General features: G+C 41.6%; 1 protein-coding gene across 1 annotated transcript; it reads left to right on the forward strand.

Annotated features, from left to right (window-relative positions):
- The first annotated feature begins 2,855 nt into the window (after window positions 1-2,855).
- Window positions 2,856-10,991, forward strand: TLR7 (toll-like receptor 7). The gene is made up of 2 exons (XM_009572361.1): window positions 2,856-3,064; window positions 7,738-10,991. Exons 1-2 carry the CDS (start codon window positions 3,062-3,064, stop codon window positions 10,876-10,878), a joined length of 3,144 nt encoding a protein of 1,047 aa, XP_009570656.1. The 5' UTR covers window positions 2,856-3,061; the 3' UTR covers window positions 10,879-10,991.
- The last annotated feature ends 7,270 nt before the right edge of the window (window positions 10,992-18,261 follow it).

Here is an 18,261-nt window from a genome sequence, read left to right on the forward strand (position 1 = left end):
TCTTGTAGGCCAATCTTCTCTACTGTTGTCTTCTGTTTATTGTTTTGGTTATTTTTAGTGCCTGCAAACATATTTCTGCAACTGCTATCAGCAGGGATCCTACATTTTTACATCCCTTAAGGCTTCTGCAAGTGATTTTGTTACCATTTCCTCAATTTTGCTATCCATTTCTCTTTGTGGTTCTTTTCGTACATCTGTCTACATCAGTTTGAATAGCCAACTTATGTATTTCAAAAATTGAGCAACTTAACTTATGTCTTTGATAATTTCCTGGGTAAATTATGCAATGTTACACTAAACATCATATTAACCATGAATACGTGGGGTGCTATCATAACTATTGGTATGAGGGTTAGCACATTAGAGAAAAGACATTACTGCAAGACTTGAAGACTTTAAGAAAACTACCCAGCTTTAAGATAAACATAGTAGAATCCTGATTTTGATAAATAAACTAAAGCATCTTCCTGTAAGATTTCATTTGAAGACAAAAGGAAAAAAAAAAGGAAAATGTAATGTTTACCAGTCTGATTTCAATCTAACTGAAAACCAAACCTGTAGATGAAGGATTAAGGCAATTAAAGACTCCTGCTCTATTTTAAATTATATTCTTCACTCACAGAGGTGGCAAAATACATGTGTTGTTACTAGTGGGTACTCCCCTAGCACGTGGTGTAGTAGTAAGTACTTTCCTGCTTTCAGTTACTTTGTGTTTCACAGGAGCCAAAAGAGATTTTGCACAACGTCCGAGGGAAACCTGAACTTTTAAAATCAGTAAATCAGTGACACCCTGTGCCTCTAAAAATCAAATTATAGTTCTGAAGTTCTGGATTGCTGGGCTCCCCTGCATTTAACACCCACCTTTTGAAGGGAAATATTGCTGTATTTTGCTTCCCACATTCCATAGGTTAAAAAAAAGCAAAAAAGCACTCTGCGTTTCTATTAGTGTTCAGCTAAAGTTGCAGTTTCACTCTGCAGGGAATTGAAACTCATGTGCTCTTGGCTGGGTGACAGTGAGTTCCTAAGGAAAAAATAAAATTAGCCTAGTCCAAAAGAAAAGACAAAGCGTCGGTACAGACATAAAAATTTCTGAAGTTTATAGGTATAGACTGGAAGGGAGATCTCCAAAGACACTGAGTACCTGTCAAACATTGCAGGGTTGGGGGACTGGACGCTGTGCTTTAGAAAACCTACTTACAACCAAAGCGAGTGGGCATTAAGCATCTAATGTCTAAGCGATGTTCCAGTGTCATATACCAGGGACGTGGTTAGGTGCTTGAAGAAATCAACTTTCACAATCCAGCTTGTGCCAAGTCATTCTCTTAAGTACAATTTCACAATTAATTAAGCAGATTTGCTTTACAAAAAGGTGAGTGGAAGCTAACTTCCTCTTCTGGTGACATTCAATCTGTGAAATATTCGGAGTGGAATAGCTAGTGCAGGATGTTTGCAATGAAGGTTTTCCTCCTACCAAAAATGCATTGAATGGCCTTGCAGAACACAGCAGGATTTTGGTGAGACATCTGCATTAGTTATAATAACCCCCAATGAAAACCTCAGTGCATTGTGCGTGAAAAGAAAAATCCAGTTACCAGTAAATAGCAGAGGAATCGTACTTTATTACAGTAGTTTTAGTAATCAGGCACAAAGGTGAGCAATACAGTCCTGAACCTAAAGTGAATTAATGAGCCCTTTCCTAAGCCTTGATTGAAATGGTAATGATGCTGTACACTTTTTTGGTTTTGTTTATGTCTATAGGACTCAGCCAGTAAAACCAGGGAATTTTAAAATATGATTGCAAATTCTTTCCCTGTTCATTCTTCAGATTCCAGTGTTCTGAAGTGAGTTCATCAGCTCCACCACAGTCAGAGAAATTATGAACTGCTACTTAAAATGTAAAGAAAAATACGTAGGGAGGGAAAAGAAGACATAAAAAACTCCCCCGACCTAATAAATATCCTAACCGTTGAACTAGTCTGTCCTGCTAAGCATAGGAACTTCTAAGCAAGAAACTCTCAAACAGACCTCATATTCCATGAAACGCTGGATTATCACCAGCTTAAGTCTATCCATGTAATCCTTAACTTGGTCCCTTCTACACTCTCCCATGCAGTTTTCACCTTTTTGTATGCTGTTTCCTATGCCGTTACTACTATCCTTTTTTTCCTGTTTTTTTTTGGTTCCCTTCCCCAAAGTCCCATTCGCTTAATAGACATTTCTTCCACAAAGTATTCAGCTTAAGAGATTTGTCTCAGTTCTTGAAGGTATTTGCAGCAGAAATGAACCCCAAATAATAATAAAAACGACTAAACCTCCAAAACTAAAAATTGTTAATGTCAATTAACAATTTCTGTCTCTCTGTTTGTGCAGCTTACACTAAAAAAGGAGGGAAAAAAAGAAGGAACTTAAGCTTCTGCAAATCTTAGTTTTCTGAAGTGAATGTTACCCTTATATAACATGTTTGTCTCCTAGCTGGTTGATCTTACACTCTGTCGCTAAGCATTTTGCAGTTACCCTCCTTTGGGGTTCCCTGTAGCTTGGATATTCATCTTCTTGGAGTAGGTCTTATTACAGTTCTTTATGTATGACACTGTAGCTAGGTAAAATACACAGTTTGAAATGAAAAGCATGTTCAAAAGTAGCAAAGAGGAGAGCAAATTGCAGCATATGAGACCAAAAGGAAAAAAATCTTTTGTCACAACAGCGCATGGATGTATGAGTAATGTGAGAATTTGTTTAAAAGGGAAAAAATAAGAGTACTCAGTTATTTTTATGGGGGGAGGAGTAAATGAGGTACTGTTGTTTTAATTTTAAACACAAATGTTTGAGGAAGTAGGTTGCAGCAGTTGTTTCACATTTAATTATTTCTCAAGTCGCAGTCCAGCTGAAGAGTAGTGATAGAGTAGTGATTATTGCTCTTGTCTTGAGTAAGTTATGTCATGTTATACTCCTCTCTGCACCTGAGCTGAACCAGTGGGGACCTCTTTTACACTGTTTTCTTCTGCTCTGATTTACAGTCTCCTCCAGTGACAAATTTGCCAGACTTGGAAGCACACAAAAAATGGTAGGTTAAATTTTCATTTTAAATTTGCTCTTAGACCTCTTTGACTGGAACTGTTGTGGAAGACTCTCAAGCACATATTCTCCTTTCTGCTTTCTAAATATTCTAATTTACTATTGTGGTTATAAGCTGCAGTACATAATGACAGGAAAGGGAAGCATTTATTTGTGCTGATACTAACTGGCTAGCATTTATTTGTACTACTGTGCTATAGAAAGAGTATAATAGTGTCTTTTCTAATTGCTATAACTTCTGAGGTGTTCTTTTTTCTCTGGCCTTTATCCCTCTTTCACCTTTTAAAATACATATGGAACACATACAGGAAAACTTCCTTCAGAAACACCTAGCTGTATTGTTTCTGAATATTTGAAGAATACTCTAAATCATTATGGGTTTGTGCACGTGCTAGTTAATATCAGCAGATTAGTGCTTTTTGAACTTTTTATAAAGCCAAGCATAGATCGCAAAGAAAAGGACAGTTCGCATGCATACCCTAGCTGTACTTCTAAACTAGCTTCTCATTGCAAAGACGTTGCACAAGTCAGTGTTGCTTGTTTCTTCTAATTAAAACAATATCTTTTTTATTTGTTCTGGTACTATAACAGACACGAGGTGTTACACAAGCAAATAGACACTTCACCAGAATGTAACAGTTTACAGTTAAAACAGCTAATGCATTAAAAAGGTATCAGGAAACAGAAGGACATACAAAGAAATGAAGCACAAAGATGGTAGGAGCTAGGCTGGCTCTGCGACAACACTTAGGTTCCTAAAAATACTGCAATACATGAGAGTTCAAAATCTGAGCATTGCGAACGTCTCAAAAGGCATTTTTTGACTTCTTAAGAAACCTACAGACATATTCATGAAGACTTTTAAGGCCCAGATTCATTGCACCTAATTTTAGGCACCTAAACCTGCAGTGTTAGTCTCTGTTTGGTGTGTAGTCAGGCAGAGTTCCCTTCATCTTCAGAGCTGAGCAGCGCCTGCAGAGGGGCCTCTCGCTCTTCTCTCCCGCTCTCTCTTGAATGTCAGTGCAGCCCAGGTTGATGGCAATGAATTGAGGAACTTGGGTAAGTGCCTAAAATTAGGTGCCTGAGTGAAGTGGCCAAGTCTGAGTTCATGTAGAAAGTTTGTGGCAATCTAGACTGCAATCTCACCTTGCCCAGGTCCTACTCTAGTGCTTGGACGGAGGGTTTTAATTTTGTTTAGCAAATCTTTCAAGGCTGATTCTAATTAACTTTTCCTCAAGAGCAGCAAATCTGTGGTTTGACCCCCAGTTAGCAGCAGTGGTTTTCTTTCCTTCTTTTAAAGGAAGACAGGCTGCTGGAGTTTGGTCTGTGGCGGTTGTCAGTACTTCCCTCGGTGGCTGCAGGTACCGTGTCCATGGCTGGCGGGGGTCGGCACTTCACGGTCTGCTGTGGCATGCATCAACGGATAAAGGTAAATGGCATCCATGTGATGGAGCGACATGTCCTGCAGTGCAGAGAGTCTCTGCGGTTTCCCTGCCACCTCTCTGCCGTGCTCCATGGGCACCTGCCTTGGCTAACGACCCTGGCCCTGGGGTACGTTGATCTGGTAAAGCAAGAGATGGAGGTAGGCAGGAGCTGGGGCACCATGGGCCATTCAGTTAGGATAGGCACTCTTTGTTTTTTCATTAGCTTAATAAAGTCTTTTACATGCATAATGGAAAAGAAGGAAGGCAAAATATTTACAAGAACATATCCAGATTTTTCTTTGGCAACGTCCCTTTTCATTCAAAGAAAGACCTTCAGTTTTCCATGTAATTAATACCAACAGTAGAGCCTTTCCTTCTCCCTCCCACATCCCTGCCCACATTAGTGGAGGAAAAAGAGTTCTAAAAAAAAATCTAGGATGGTGGGAGGAAATGAATGCATTTTACCTTTTCCAAATTGGCTCCCCACTTACTCTGATTATTCTTATTCATCATCTTCATCCAAGCGCTTGTCTACATCAGGAAATCAGAAAAGTTAATCATCCTCTAAAGTTGATTGGTTAGGCTGTACTGAAGACACTGGTGAACTGTCTTACTCAGTGGCCTCTCTCTGGGTGAGTTTCCAAAGTGAACTGCTACAAATCAAATGGAGGTTATTTTGATTCTTAGCAAATGACTTCACAAGAGTTGAAAATAATGAAATGTGAATTCACAGGCACGACCTGGTTAGTCCAGGTTACCTTTCCCTGAGTAGTTGTATGAACGATAGTCATGGCTACCAGCCGCGGTATTTAACTACATTGCCTTTTTTCTGTGGATCTGCTGAAAAGAAGAAAGCACCGTAGCACTTCCTGGCAATGGGAAAGGAAATCATGGTAGAGGAAAGGCTGTGGTGTAGTATAGTACCAGGTTACACTAAATTCAAGATCTGCAGTGGACTTGTACATTTTTCCTTCCATACTGAGACTTTGTATTCGAAAGCTGACTGAACGAATCCACACAGTGACTCCATTTGGCTGTTGAATCCAGATAGCAGAAGTGCGGTGCTGTGTGAGACTTGATCTGGCTTCTCTCACATCTGCTGCCCTGCTAGTCACTAAAGCACTCCTCCAGATACACAGATGCATAGGTAGATTTAGCATAGATATCTAAGGTAATGCACAAACATGAAGCTTTACAGGGGACACAGTGGTCTAAGTACAGAGAACATACAACAGGAAGCCTCAATTAATCTCCAAGTCTGTGTCACCTGCAAGGCATATCTTAGGCAACACTCAACGGGGTTTTCACATACTGTTGGAGCAGGTCTTTGTATGTTCTTGTGTCCCAGTCAAAGAGAAAAAAATTTCCAGGTATCTTGAACACTTTACCTAATAATCTGATTTTCAGCTGCTTAACTGCGTATTCACATGTAGTCAATATTATTCCATGCATAACTAATCCTGGTTGTTTAAGAGCATTCTGTGTGCCATGCATCTCCAAGCCTTCAACACTGAGTCTTCCAGGGAAAAATTATGATGTTGATTATTGTGGGTTTTATTGTCTTTAAATCTCTTGACCAACATCAGACACAGGCAGTTAAGAAGCTGTGCAAGGCAGCAAAATGGTCATGGCCCCTCTGCCTGTGCTAGGCAAGCCAAGCCTGGCAGCCTGCTTGCCTGGCTGGCTGCCTCTGGCCAGAGGGACAGGGTTTCTTTGACATTGACTGCTGCTGAGGAAGTAACTAGTATATTGTGAAATATTAAAAGCTTATTGGTCTTCTCATAATACACACAAATCTACAAAATAGGCAAGACCACAGACTTGACAGACAGAGAGCATGTTTTGGAAGGTTCTTTAAATGTCTGTAGGATTTTGGCTCTCATTATTTACTGATTATTAGCCTTTTATGGGACATGCTCAATCTTAAACCTGTCTTTGATTTTCATTTTTACACTTCGCATTGATAGAGTGGCCCTCTGTCCTTACTGGACAGTGAAAATGCAAACTAGTGTTAAATCATATGAAAGTATAGCCATTGGCTGGCTTAGGTCAACCATACATCCATTCTAACACCTACTAGAGGAAGAATCCTTATGATAATGAACATGAGCCGGCAGTGTGCCCAGGTGGCCAAGAAGGCCAAAGGCATCCTGGCTTGTATCAGAAATAACGTGCCCAGCAGGAGTAGGGAGGTGATCGTGCCCCTGTACTCAGCACTGGTGAGGCTGCACCTCGAATCCTTTGTTCAGTTTTGGGCCCCTCACTACAAGAAGGACATTGAGGTGCTGGAGCGTGTCCAGAGAAGGGCAACGAAGCTGGTGAAGGGTCTGGAGAACAAGTCTTATGAGGAGCGGCTGAGGGAACTGGGGCTGTTTAGCCTGGAGAAGAGGAGGCTGAGGGGAGACCTTATCGCGCTCTACAACTACCTGAAAGGAGGCTGTAGTGAGGTGGGTGATGAGATCCTAATGATAGGATGAGAGATCCTAATGATAGGATGAGAGGAAATTGCTTCAAGTTGCGCCAAGGGAGGTTTAGATTGGACATTAGGAAAAATTTCTTCACCAAAAGGGTTGTCAAGCATTGGACCAGGCTGCCCAGGGAAGTGGTTGAGTCACCATCCCTGGAAGTATTTCAAAGACGTGTAGATGAGGAGCTTAGGGACATGGTTTAGTGGGCATGGTGGTGTTGGGTTGACGGTTGGACTTGATGATCTTAGAGGTCTTTTCCGATTCTGTAATGTGAAATTAAATTAGGCACTCACCTATTAGTCAGTGTGGTTTTGAAAATTTACACTAGCTTTTAAGTGACTATGGATTTTTCTTATGCTTCGAAAAATTAACCTTGCTCATTTACGCTATTATACAATGGCAACCTGCAGGATGTCTAACACCACTTGTTTCTCCTTATAAAAAGAAAATTCACAGACACGTAGCCTTTAATCACCTGCCTTGTCATTTTTTCAGTAGATTTTTTTTTATGATTCGTTATATAGAGAGTGATATTTATCTTAACACTACAATACTTAATGATAAGAAAGTAAAGACAGCATTTGAGGAAATACCAACATATGCCTTCCCCAAACTTACAATCCTACCTGCACATCCACTTCTAGTCGGTGTGAGAGACAGGACCCCAGGTTAGCTGTATATTTGGTCTGAGCCAGCACATGCTTGATCGGATGTCCTATGACATGTTCTCATTGCATTAAACTAATACCTCCCTATTTCCTTATTTTCAGATACCTCGTGCAAAGATGTCAAATGCATTGCCATTTGTCTTGCTCTTCTTATTTCCGACGCTGCTGTCAGGAGCTTGGTTTCCCAAAAGTTTACCCTGTGATGTTAAAGTCTCTGAAGGTACTGTGACAGTGGACTGCACCGATCGGCGTCTCCTGGAAGTCCCCAGAGGGATCCCTGCAAATGCTACCAACCTTACCCTCAGTATTAATCACATCCCCCATATCTATCCAACAACCTTTGCTCATCTTGAAAACCTCATGGAGATTGACTTCAGATGCAACTGTGTGCCTGTCAGAATGGGGCCCAAAGATCATGTGTGCACCAGGAGACCAAAGATTGAGAATGGCAGTTTTGCTGCCCTGACAAGATTGAAGTCATTGTATTTGGATGCAAACCAGCTGCTGGAAATACCCCAGGGTCTTCCTACTACTTTAAGTCTGCTGAGCCTGGAAGCGAACAGTATCTTTTCTATCCAAAAAGCCAATTTATCAGAGCTAGGAAACATAGAAGTATTGTATCTGGGACAGAACTGTTACTACCGCAATCCATGCAATGTTTCATTTGAAATTGAAAAAACAGCCTTTCTGGAGCTGAAAAAATTAACAATACTATCCCTGAAGTCTAACAACTTAACTCATATTCCACCCAATTTGTCATCTACTTTAAAGGAATTGTATATTTATAATAACATGATTCAAGTGATTCAAGAACATGATTTAAGTGCCCTTTACAATCTAGAAATTCTTGATCTGAGTGGTAATTGCCCACGTTGCTATAATGCCCCATATCCTTGTATTCCCTGCCCCAAGAACACAATTGAGATACATTCAAAGGCTTTTTATTCCTTGAAAAATTTAAGAGTTTTGCGACTTCACAGTAACTCTCTTCAGAGCATACCCAGCAGCTGGTTTAAAAACATCAGGAATCTTAAAGAGCTTGACCTCTCCCAAAATTTCCTCATAAAGGAGATTGGAGATGCTCAGTTTTTGAAGTTTATCCCCAGCCTTGTAGAGCTTGATTTGTCCTTTAATTTTCAACTGCAGATGTATTCTCCATCCTTGAATCTGTCTAAGACGTTTTCCTCCCTCTCTAACCTGGAAACCCTGAGGCTCAGGGGTTATGTCTTTAAAGAACTGAGAGAAGGAAATCTAGATCCATTGCTCAGTCTTAGAAATCTAACAGTGTTGGATCTTGGGACTAATTTTATTAAAGTTGCTGACCTGAGAGTGTTCAAAGAATTCCCAGCTCTTAAATTCATAGACCTCTCAGTGAATAAAATTTCTCCTTCTTCAGGTGAAAGCAACTTTTATGGGTTTTGCTCTAATCCTAGGATTTCAGCAGAGCAATACAACAGGAAACTATTACAAGAGATGCATTATTTCAGGTATGATGAGTACGGGCGAAGTTGCAGGTCCAAAGACAAAGAGGCTGCTTCCTACCAATCTTCAGTTAAGGAAGATTGCCTGAAATACGGTGAAACTCTGGATTTAAGCAGAAACAACATATTTTTTGTTAATCCCTCAGACTTCCGTGGTCTTAGTTTCCTCAGATGCCTCAACTTGTCAGGTAATGCAATAAGTCAAACTTTAAATGGAAGTGAATTCTATTACTTGTCTGGATTGAAATATCTGGATTTTTCTGACAACAGGATTGACTTGCTATACTCAACTGCTTTCAAAGAGCTAAAACTTTTAGAAATTCTAGACCTGAGCAATAACAAACATTATTTTCTGGCAGAAGGTGTTAGTCATGTGCTTAGTTTTATGAAAAACTTGGCCCATCTGAAGAAGCTGATGATGAATGAGAATGAGATTTCTACCTCTATTAACACAGGAATGGAAAGCCAGTCTCTTCAAATTTTAGAATTCAGAGGAAATCATTTAGATGTTTTATGGATGGATGGGAATGCTAGATACTTGTCATTCTTCAAGAATCTGACCAGCCTGGAACAACTGGATATTTCCTTCAACTCGCTCAGTTTTTTGCCCAATGGTGTTTTTGAAGCTATGCCTCCAGAACTCAAGATCCTCAACTTAACCAATAACAGGATAAAGAAATTAACCTGGGAAAAGCTCCGCTATCTGAAGAAACTAGTAACTCTGGACCTCAGCAATAACCTTTTGAGTACTGTTCCCCAAGAACTGTCCAATTGCTCTTCAACGCTCCAAAACTTCATGCTCCGAAACAATCAAATTCAAAGGCTAACCAAACATTTTCTCAGAGGCGCTTTTAAGTTGAAATACTTGGACCTCAGCTCAAACAAGATCCAAATAATTAAGAAATCTAGCTTCCCTGAAAATGTCATTAACAACCTGAGGATGCTGCTTTTGCATGGCAATCCTTTCAAGTGCAATTGTGATGCCGTGTGGTTTGTTTGGTGGATCAATCAGACTCAAGTGACCATTCCCCTTCTGGCCACAGATGTGACTTGTGCTGGCCCAGGGGCACATAAAGGAAGGAGCGTGGTTTTCTTGGATCTGTATACCTGTGAGCTGGACACCTCATATTTGATCCTGTATGCTCTATCAGCTACAACTGTCCTAGGCTTTATGGTGTTCACAGTGACGAGCCATCTCTATTTCTGGGATGTGTGGTATAGTTACCATTATTGCACTGCCAAATTGAAGGGCTATCGGCGTTTATCTTTACCAGATGCTTGCTACGATGCGTTTATTGCCTATGACAATGAAGATCCAGCTGTGAATGAGTGGGTGCTGACAGAACTGGTCGAAAGGCTGGAAGATCAAAAAGCCAGACAGTTCAATTTATGCCTGGAAGAAAGGGACTGGCTCGCAGGGCAGCCCGTCTTTGACAACCTTTCTCAGAGCATTCAGCTGAGCAAAAAGACCATATTTGTGCTCACCAACAAGTATATTAAAAGTGGCAGGTTCAAGACAACATTTTACATGGCCCACCAGCGGCTTCTGGATGAAAAAATGGATGTCATTATCTTGATATTTCTTGAGAAGGTTCTGCAGAAGTCCCGGTATGTCCAGCTGAGGAAGCGGCTGTGCAAAAGTTCTGTCCTGGAGTGGCCAACTAACCCTCGATCTCAGCCTTACTTCTGGCAGTGCCTGAAAAATGCAATAGCTACGAGCAATACCGTGGCTTACAACAAGCTACTCCAAGAAACGGTTTAGCTCTGCCCTTCCCTGTAAATATTGTTATGATGAATGGTGAGCAAAAGATCCTAAACTTCATTTGGAGAAACTGTTGAAGCATGGAGGATAAATGTAATTGTGATATTGTACCCCCAAATGAAATGCACAATTAGTCCGAAAGCTGATAGTTCACTTGTTTTGCTATGACAAGATTGAACAGAAACTGTTGCCAGGACAGATGTTTAGCTGACATGCACCTTGTTTGGCATTGATTGCTGCACAGCAAGAGAAGATGCACTACCCACTGGAAATCCCTGGTTTAGAACAGAATCACTACTTCCAGCTTTCAGTTCACTGGAGGCCTCCAGCGTCTCCTGTGGTTGGGTCAAGTGTGGGTGAGGCACTGGCTCAGCTTACTCTAGTACACAGACTGCCGGGAGGAGTTTGGCAGTGCCTAAAGTTGCTGCTGTTCAGATCACTGTTGGAGTAAATGTGATTTTATTAGAAAATTCGAGTTTCTGTATTTGGTGTGTTTACAAAAAGCAAGAAAAGCATTTGCCGACACATTTGTCTCAGAAAATACCCCAAGCAAAGCTCACGCTTCGATTTTAAGAGTCGGGAAAATGTAAGAATGATTGTCTTTTAATCTTGGGCTTACAGCTGCTGAGCCTACCACTTCTGTCTGAGTGGGCAACAGCCCTAATCGCTGGGGAAAGGAAGTTCTGGTGGGACAACCGTCAGGGGCTTGGGGTGTGGTATGGGAGCTCTCCCGCTGTTGCATTGTCAAAAAGCTCATAAATCTGAAGAGATTTTGAAGAACGTGTATGGGCTAAAATGGGAAGGTATGTGAGAAACAAATTCAGAAGGGTTTGCAGGTTGTGGGTGAGAAGGAGTTACAAGATAAAGGGAGTCCCTGTGCACGGAGCTGCTGCGTGGGAGCGAGGAGGGGGAGCAGCACAGCAGACAGGCTGAGGGAGAGGCACAAGGCAAATGGAGAAAATCAAGTAAAACAAAGAGGAAGCGGGAAGAGACAAAGAAAGGAAGGTAAAAAGAAAAAAGAGTAAGTGGAAGAGGTAGAAAGAACGGAGGAAAAGACAGCTAAACTAGGGCATGACAGAAGTTAAGAAGCATTTACTGATAATTTCCAAGCAACCTCTTCACTTTGCCTTTCACCTGCCTCCTTGGCTGCTGGCTGAGCTGGCTCCTCCCTGAGGACTCAGGGCTCCTCTCCAGTGTTGTACTGTCAGCTTTAGGAGCTCGCCTTCCCCGTTTCCACCCAGGTGCTGTGTTACAACCCTTTGTATATCAACTGGGATGGTGTTAGCAGGTCCAGCCAGGGCTGAGGCCTGAGGACAAGCTAAAGTGACTGACTTGGCTCCGCCTGCCCAGGCTTTCTCCAGTCACTCAAAGTGCAAAACATGTAAGACCAACTCATAGCAGGAAAGCATCCATCCCAGTGTTTCTTTAGCTGTGCTGTGGTGCTCCAGAGCAGCCTCAAGCCCTCCTTCACCTCCTTGTTCCCCAGGCAGGTCCCTCCCCTAGAGTAGCTGCTGGGGCACCACTAAAAACCTGAGCTTGGAACGGGTCTGACTTCAGAGACATCCTGAAAAAGGGAAGAAACACTGCTCAGAAACATAAACACTTGGGTCTGTTCCCCGCTCTGGTTCACAGCACAGCCTCATCAAACACATGACGGTATTTCAGCTGAAGCCTTTTGTAATGGCAGCCTAAGCCTCTGTGCATGGCATGGGGTGTGTGTGGGCTCCCTGCTTGCTGTGATGATCTCCTTTTCAGGAGAAGCAGCGTGGTCTCACCTTGCCAGGTGCTCCTGTCTGCAGCACAGTCCGGGCAGCTTCTCCCCTCTCTCTCAAAGCCCTTTTTCTTTTCTGGCAATGAGTCTTGAGGACCGCTCTCACAGACAAGGAACCGACACTCTTAACTGCTTTGAACCTGCTTATTTCAGCTGCCTCCTACATTTCCTCACCTGTTCTGCCTGGTCCTTTCTTTAAATAGCCCCTTTTTGATCTAATTGTAGGCAACCAGACAGACAAGAACACAAACACAAACGAGAAAACCAAGCTTCATATAATAATATTACAGATAACAAAGGCTTTTTCCTCCCAATTTGTCACAGCATTTTTATTGATTAAGAACAGAAGTAGGAAAAAGAGGAGGGCCTGGTTGGAAAAATGGGAGTTTTACGGTTATATTTTAATAATGTATCTCTCTGATGGTTCTGTTTGCAAGCCTAAACAATCTGTATCCCTAAATATGATAACATGAACTGCAAAATTACTCTCTTCATAAGGTATTGCTTGAAACAGGAACTTCTGCTCCTCAGTTACTCCCACACCATCTCCCTCTGCCTCCCCACACCATTTCTACCTGGAGCAGATCCTCTTTCTCAGCCCAGTTGATTAGGGCAGGGGCACAAGGTCACCTCACCTGGCCTTTCCGAGGTTGAGGGGAGAAGTATTTTCTCCTCTTCTATTGAGAAGCATCCAGAGGATGGGTATGGCGTGAGTAGCAATGCGTATATATACAAAAGTCCAAACTTACGGTATGGCGAGGGGCTTATGCATGCTGCAGCGCAAGACTGCAGAGAGGCCAGGGATGCTGCACCAACACTTTTGTGAGTATCCAAGAGAGACAGTGAATGGCGCTGTGGTCTGCAGTGGGAAACGCCGGGGCCAGTGCTCTCAGCTAGCGTCTGAGTCGCCCAGAGAAGAGCCCACAGCAGTTTTCATGTGACAAAACCCTTCTTGACACCTGCACCCTTGCCCTGCAAAAAACACAGCCAGAGGAATAAGGAGAGGTCAAGGAAGACTGAAACAGCAAGTTTTCTTTTTTTAGCTAAAGACGACAATTCCTGTCCTCCTCCTCACCCTGTTTCTGTGTCCTGTGACAGCCCTGGGTAGTTACCGTGCTTCAGGGAGGAGGTACCAGCCCAACTAGCTGAGGCAGGCCTACATCCTTCTCTCTGAATGCTTCAGGTGTGCTAGAAGGGGGCCACATACTGTCCTGGACCATGTGTGTTTTGCAGACTGAAGATCACCACTGTACTCATAGAACAACTGGGTTTGAGGCTTTTTTTTGGTAGTTTCATACACAGTAGCTAAGAGCATTTCATTGGTGAGCACAAGCTCCATCTAAGTCTTTCTTGAACAGGAAAAACAATTTCAATTTAGATTAGTCAGGTTTATAGCCAAGAAATGCCTTAAAGCATGCCCTCCATTCCTCCTGGAATCTTTTTATATAATGGAGCACCACCAAAAAAGTAGGAGTTATTTGACAGATTCAAACTAAGAATTTATTGCTTTATTGCTTTAACTGTATGAGGATATTAACTTAGGAGCTTGCTTGCCTAGTTGGTGTAGCAGTGTCTGAATTTACAAAACACTGAAGAGTCCTGAGGTTTCTATATCTCAGGGTTTCACAATTGTATAGCTTATGATCTGATGTGAGGTCAATGAGGAGGAGGAGGTAAGGGCATTCAGCTAACCTAAATGTAGACATCTACAGCTGCATTAACAGGTCTATGCATCATTCTCCCTTCAGAGGTGAGATGATAGAGACATCTTATGAATATCACTTATCTCATCCTAATGCAGAGGTTTAAGATGGGTCAAAGTACTTGCAACCCCAAAGTAGGTTTTCTCTCCATTAGCTGTAAAGAGTTCCCATGGTGACTAGCTCAGATATAGGTGTCTGCACTGCTGATACTTTCAGTTAGGCAAGGTGGCTGCTGCTCCAGTCTTACCTGTGCAGTCAGTGGCAAGTTGGTCTTGAATAACCGTGTCATGTGGACATCAAAATATCTGAAGTACTATAAACACCAACCATGATGACCGAAGCTGTTCTTCATCAGTTGCTGTTTGCTTACAGAAATTGTACAATGGCTAGGCTTGGTATGTAGTCTACATGGCCTGGAAAGAGCACACATGGAGTGGAAGAAGGAGAAAGAAGAGAAAGGAAGAGGAATATTGGCAAATTTATCGAGTTTTTACATTTCTTGTGGAATTGGCAGAAAAATGTGCTATTTACTTTACAATCATTATTGTGGCACCAGAATAATAATCAATGAAAACTGGCAAGAAACATCCTTACTTATAGCATAGGTTTATATGAATATAAAATCCTCTTTTGTCTCTTTGATCTCCCTATTTTTAAGAACTGACATATGAGGAACTTGCAGGTGTCTCCCTGTGAGAATAATTTATGTTAGAAGGGACCTCTGGAGGTCAGAGCAGGTCTAATTTCAACATTAGCTTGCTTAGGCCCTTGTTGTGCAATAAAGTTAGGGTGCTGCGTAGCAAACATGATATCCTGTAAAGGAACTTCATAACAGCATCTTTAAAAAAACTCTGTGAAGATCAGGAGCCCTTGGTCTGTAGTAGGTCACATTCTGGGGCAATAAGCCCTCCGAAACAATGACCATATTTTTTGTCTTCCGAATAACACCTGCCTTTTCATTTTCTCAGTCTTGTTCTGAAAGTATCTGCATGTAGAAATAAGCTTTGTGATAGGCTGTTCATCTGGAAAAATCAGCCACAGGCCAAATTTCTCCATTTTCTCTGAACAAGATATTCAGGTCATTTAGGTTATAATTCTTCTCAGTTGCCTATGGAGGAGCTTAATTTCTTTGAGTATGTACGGAAGTTAGCTTCCTAATTTGGGAAGATAAGTTGTGTGTCTAAATGCAAAAGACACATCCATTAATCCACCATTATCTCCAGGAGTGTAAGTGGGAAAAATAAAGCACAGAGAAGTCAAATCATTTCTACTGTGTCCGTCTGCTGCTGCTGAAACTGAAAAGGGAATCTGGATATGCAACTTATAAAAGCAACCTGCATGCATTCCTTGGTTAATGAGCACTTAGAGGTTATTTATACATGGAATTATTTAATCAGAAACATAGCCAAAAATTGAGAATCAAATGTGTATCTGGTGAGAAATTCTTAATTTGGGTGTGCAAAGTATGAGACAGTAGGAAGCCCTACTAAGTTTTGTAAAACTGGGGTGGTTTTTTTTGTTTTGGTGGGAGAGTATCTTTGTTCAAGATATACAGTCCTGAGCCAAAGACGTGGTATAAGAATAGCCACTGATCTAAATCCATGGCCTTACCTCTGTGCACTTTGTTTTCCTTCCTTTATTGCTACCAAGACATACTGCTAATGGCAAAATTCTCAGGTAACTGAGAAACACCCACAAAATCAAAACCATCTTTGCCAGTGCAAATTCAGAAACATTTGCGGAAATAAAGTTTCAGTCTTTTTCTAGCAATGGCATTACTGAAGGACTGGCAACAGATTTATATAATTACGGAAGAGCTGGCAAGCTTGTAAAACAGAAGGTTCCCACTTTCGGTTTCTAAATATTTTTCTGCATATTTTCTTCCATTTTACAAGATAAGTTCCAGTCTCACTGTCCTAGCTGTTGGGTTTATCTATGTCATGCTCTGCATAGTAATATCTGCAACTCTGGTGTCATATATTTTATCAATATTTTATTAAGATTCCACAAGAGTGAGAGGTTCTGGAAGTATGCGTTGCTTAAAAACACACATGCCCAGTCTTGTATTTTCCTGCAGATGTAGTACTTTTCAGTTAAAGAGAGAAACTGTCAATGAGACCTTCTTTGTGAATATGTCTTCTTTTCCTGCCCTAATTTTTGTATGCTTTTGCTTTGCTAACTGAAGAACTCAATTGAAATCTGATTTTTAACTGACATCCCTCAGTGGCAAATTGCTCTCAGTGTACAAGAACAAAGGAAAAATTCCTGAAACATAAAACAAGAGAGTTTTTACCTTATATTCTTGTTTTCTTGTTTGCACATGATTCTTCCCTATCATTTACCCAGAATATTTGAGATCCACAAGTCTATATGGAAGAATTATATTCATACAAGATTATGCTCTTGAACATTGCAGCTGAATGCTGCATTCTGTTCATAGCAAAATCTCTTAACCTAATGACCTAATTACCTTGGACTATGACTTATCTTATTTTTAGTTCTAGTATTAACCTAGGAGAAACTCAATCACTAAGCTGTGCTCTTGTTTATCATCTATCCTGAACTCCCATTCGTGATGCAAAAGCAAGAACTTCCAAAAAAAGAATTGTATTGAGCCTTGCTCCTTTGGAAAAACAAATCTCAAACCATCCCTGTGGTTTCTCACCTCACATGTTCCTCTCAGATGTTCCACAGCGTCACCATGACAGAAGCCATTGTGTCCTAAAACCCACCTCATGTAGCAGTGGCATCAGCTCATCAAAATCCCAGAGCTGGACTATTCATCTTTGAAAGCCAACCAGCAATCTGGGCTGCTGCAAGAAGAGGAAGGAGAAGTGATGTATAGCCTATACTTAACTCCAGGAAACTTAGACACCAGTGCGGTGGAAAAAGGAAGCAGCAACTAGTGGCTTTGGCTTCCAGCCTTGTGATATCGCTGGAACCACATTTCCTGTTGTTTCACCCTGGATATCTCCTGTAATTCTACACGAGGCCCATTCTAGCATCTGTCATGAGAAAAGATGAAGCCCCTCCTGTGGATGACCGTCTCGGTTTTTGGTTTTGATGTGCACCTCAGTTGGGTCTGGAAAGGGAGAGGGAAGGGTGAGGGTGCTGCCAGTGGGTTGTAGGTAGTCAACTCAGCTCAGTGGTGGCTGGGAGAGGGACACACTGCACTTCGAAGGATAACTCTAAGTTTTGTAAACATTGTGAAACATATCCCAGAGTAACTGATATACATAAAGAATAAGTTATGACATTACTTTAGTTGTGTAATACTTACCCTCCACCCTACACATCCTATTTTCTCACTTGTTCCAATTAAGAAAAGGAGTAACATTACAAGCGTGGGCAAAGCTTCGTAAACACATCCTCAATGTCTGTAAGATACTTCTCAGTCACAGCTGTCACACGCATTTAAGGAGTAAATCAAAGACAAGAGATTCACTCAGCTCCTTCCCAGACTCTACTTTGGCTTCCCATGGCTGGCTGTGAATGAAACCCTGCTTTGAAGTGAGATCCAGTCATAGAAAGTGCCTGGCAGAAAAGCTAATCTTTTTTGGTTTTGAATTTCCTTGAGACTGATGTGGCTGTATGTGTGGGTATGCATGGGCTCTGAGGGGTGATGTGCACCCTCTCTAGCTCTATCCCCAGTCCCAGAGCACCTGCCAGCGAGGGGGCAGCTCTGCAGGTGACAGAGAAAGAGGAGCAACCACCTCTGCAAAGAGCAGCCGTGGTGGAGCTCAGCTTTGCAGCAGCTAAGACCTTCTGAGGCTCTGGTCTGTGATCAAGGACACTAATCCCAGAGCAGTTTTTTTAATATATGTATCTGTATATATACACGTATATCCAAAAAACCTTCAGCTTAAAAAAAAAAAAAAAAAAGAGTAATTTTTAATGTCATGGACCACA

This window comes from Fulmarus glacialis, unplaced genomic scaffold (assembly GCF_000690835.1).
Source record: "Fulmarus glacialis isolate BGI_N327 unplaced genomic scaffold, ASM69083v1 scaffold42482, whole genome shotgun sequence".
Taxonomy (NCBI): domain Eukaryota; kingdom Metazoa; phylum Chordata; class Aves; order Procellariiformes; family Procellariidae; genus Fulmarus; species Fulmarus glacialis.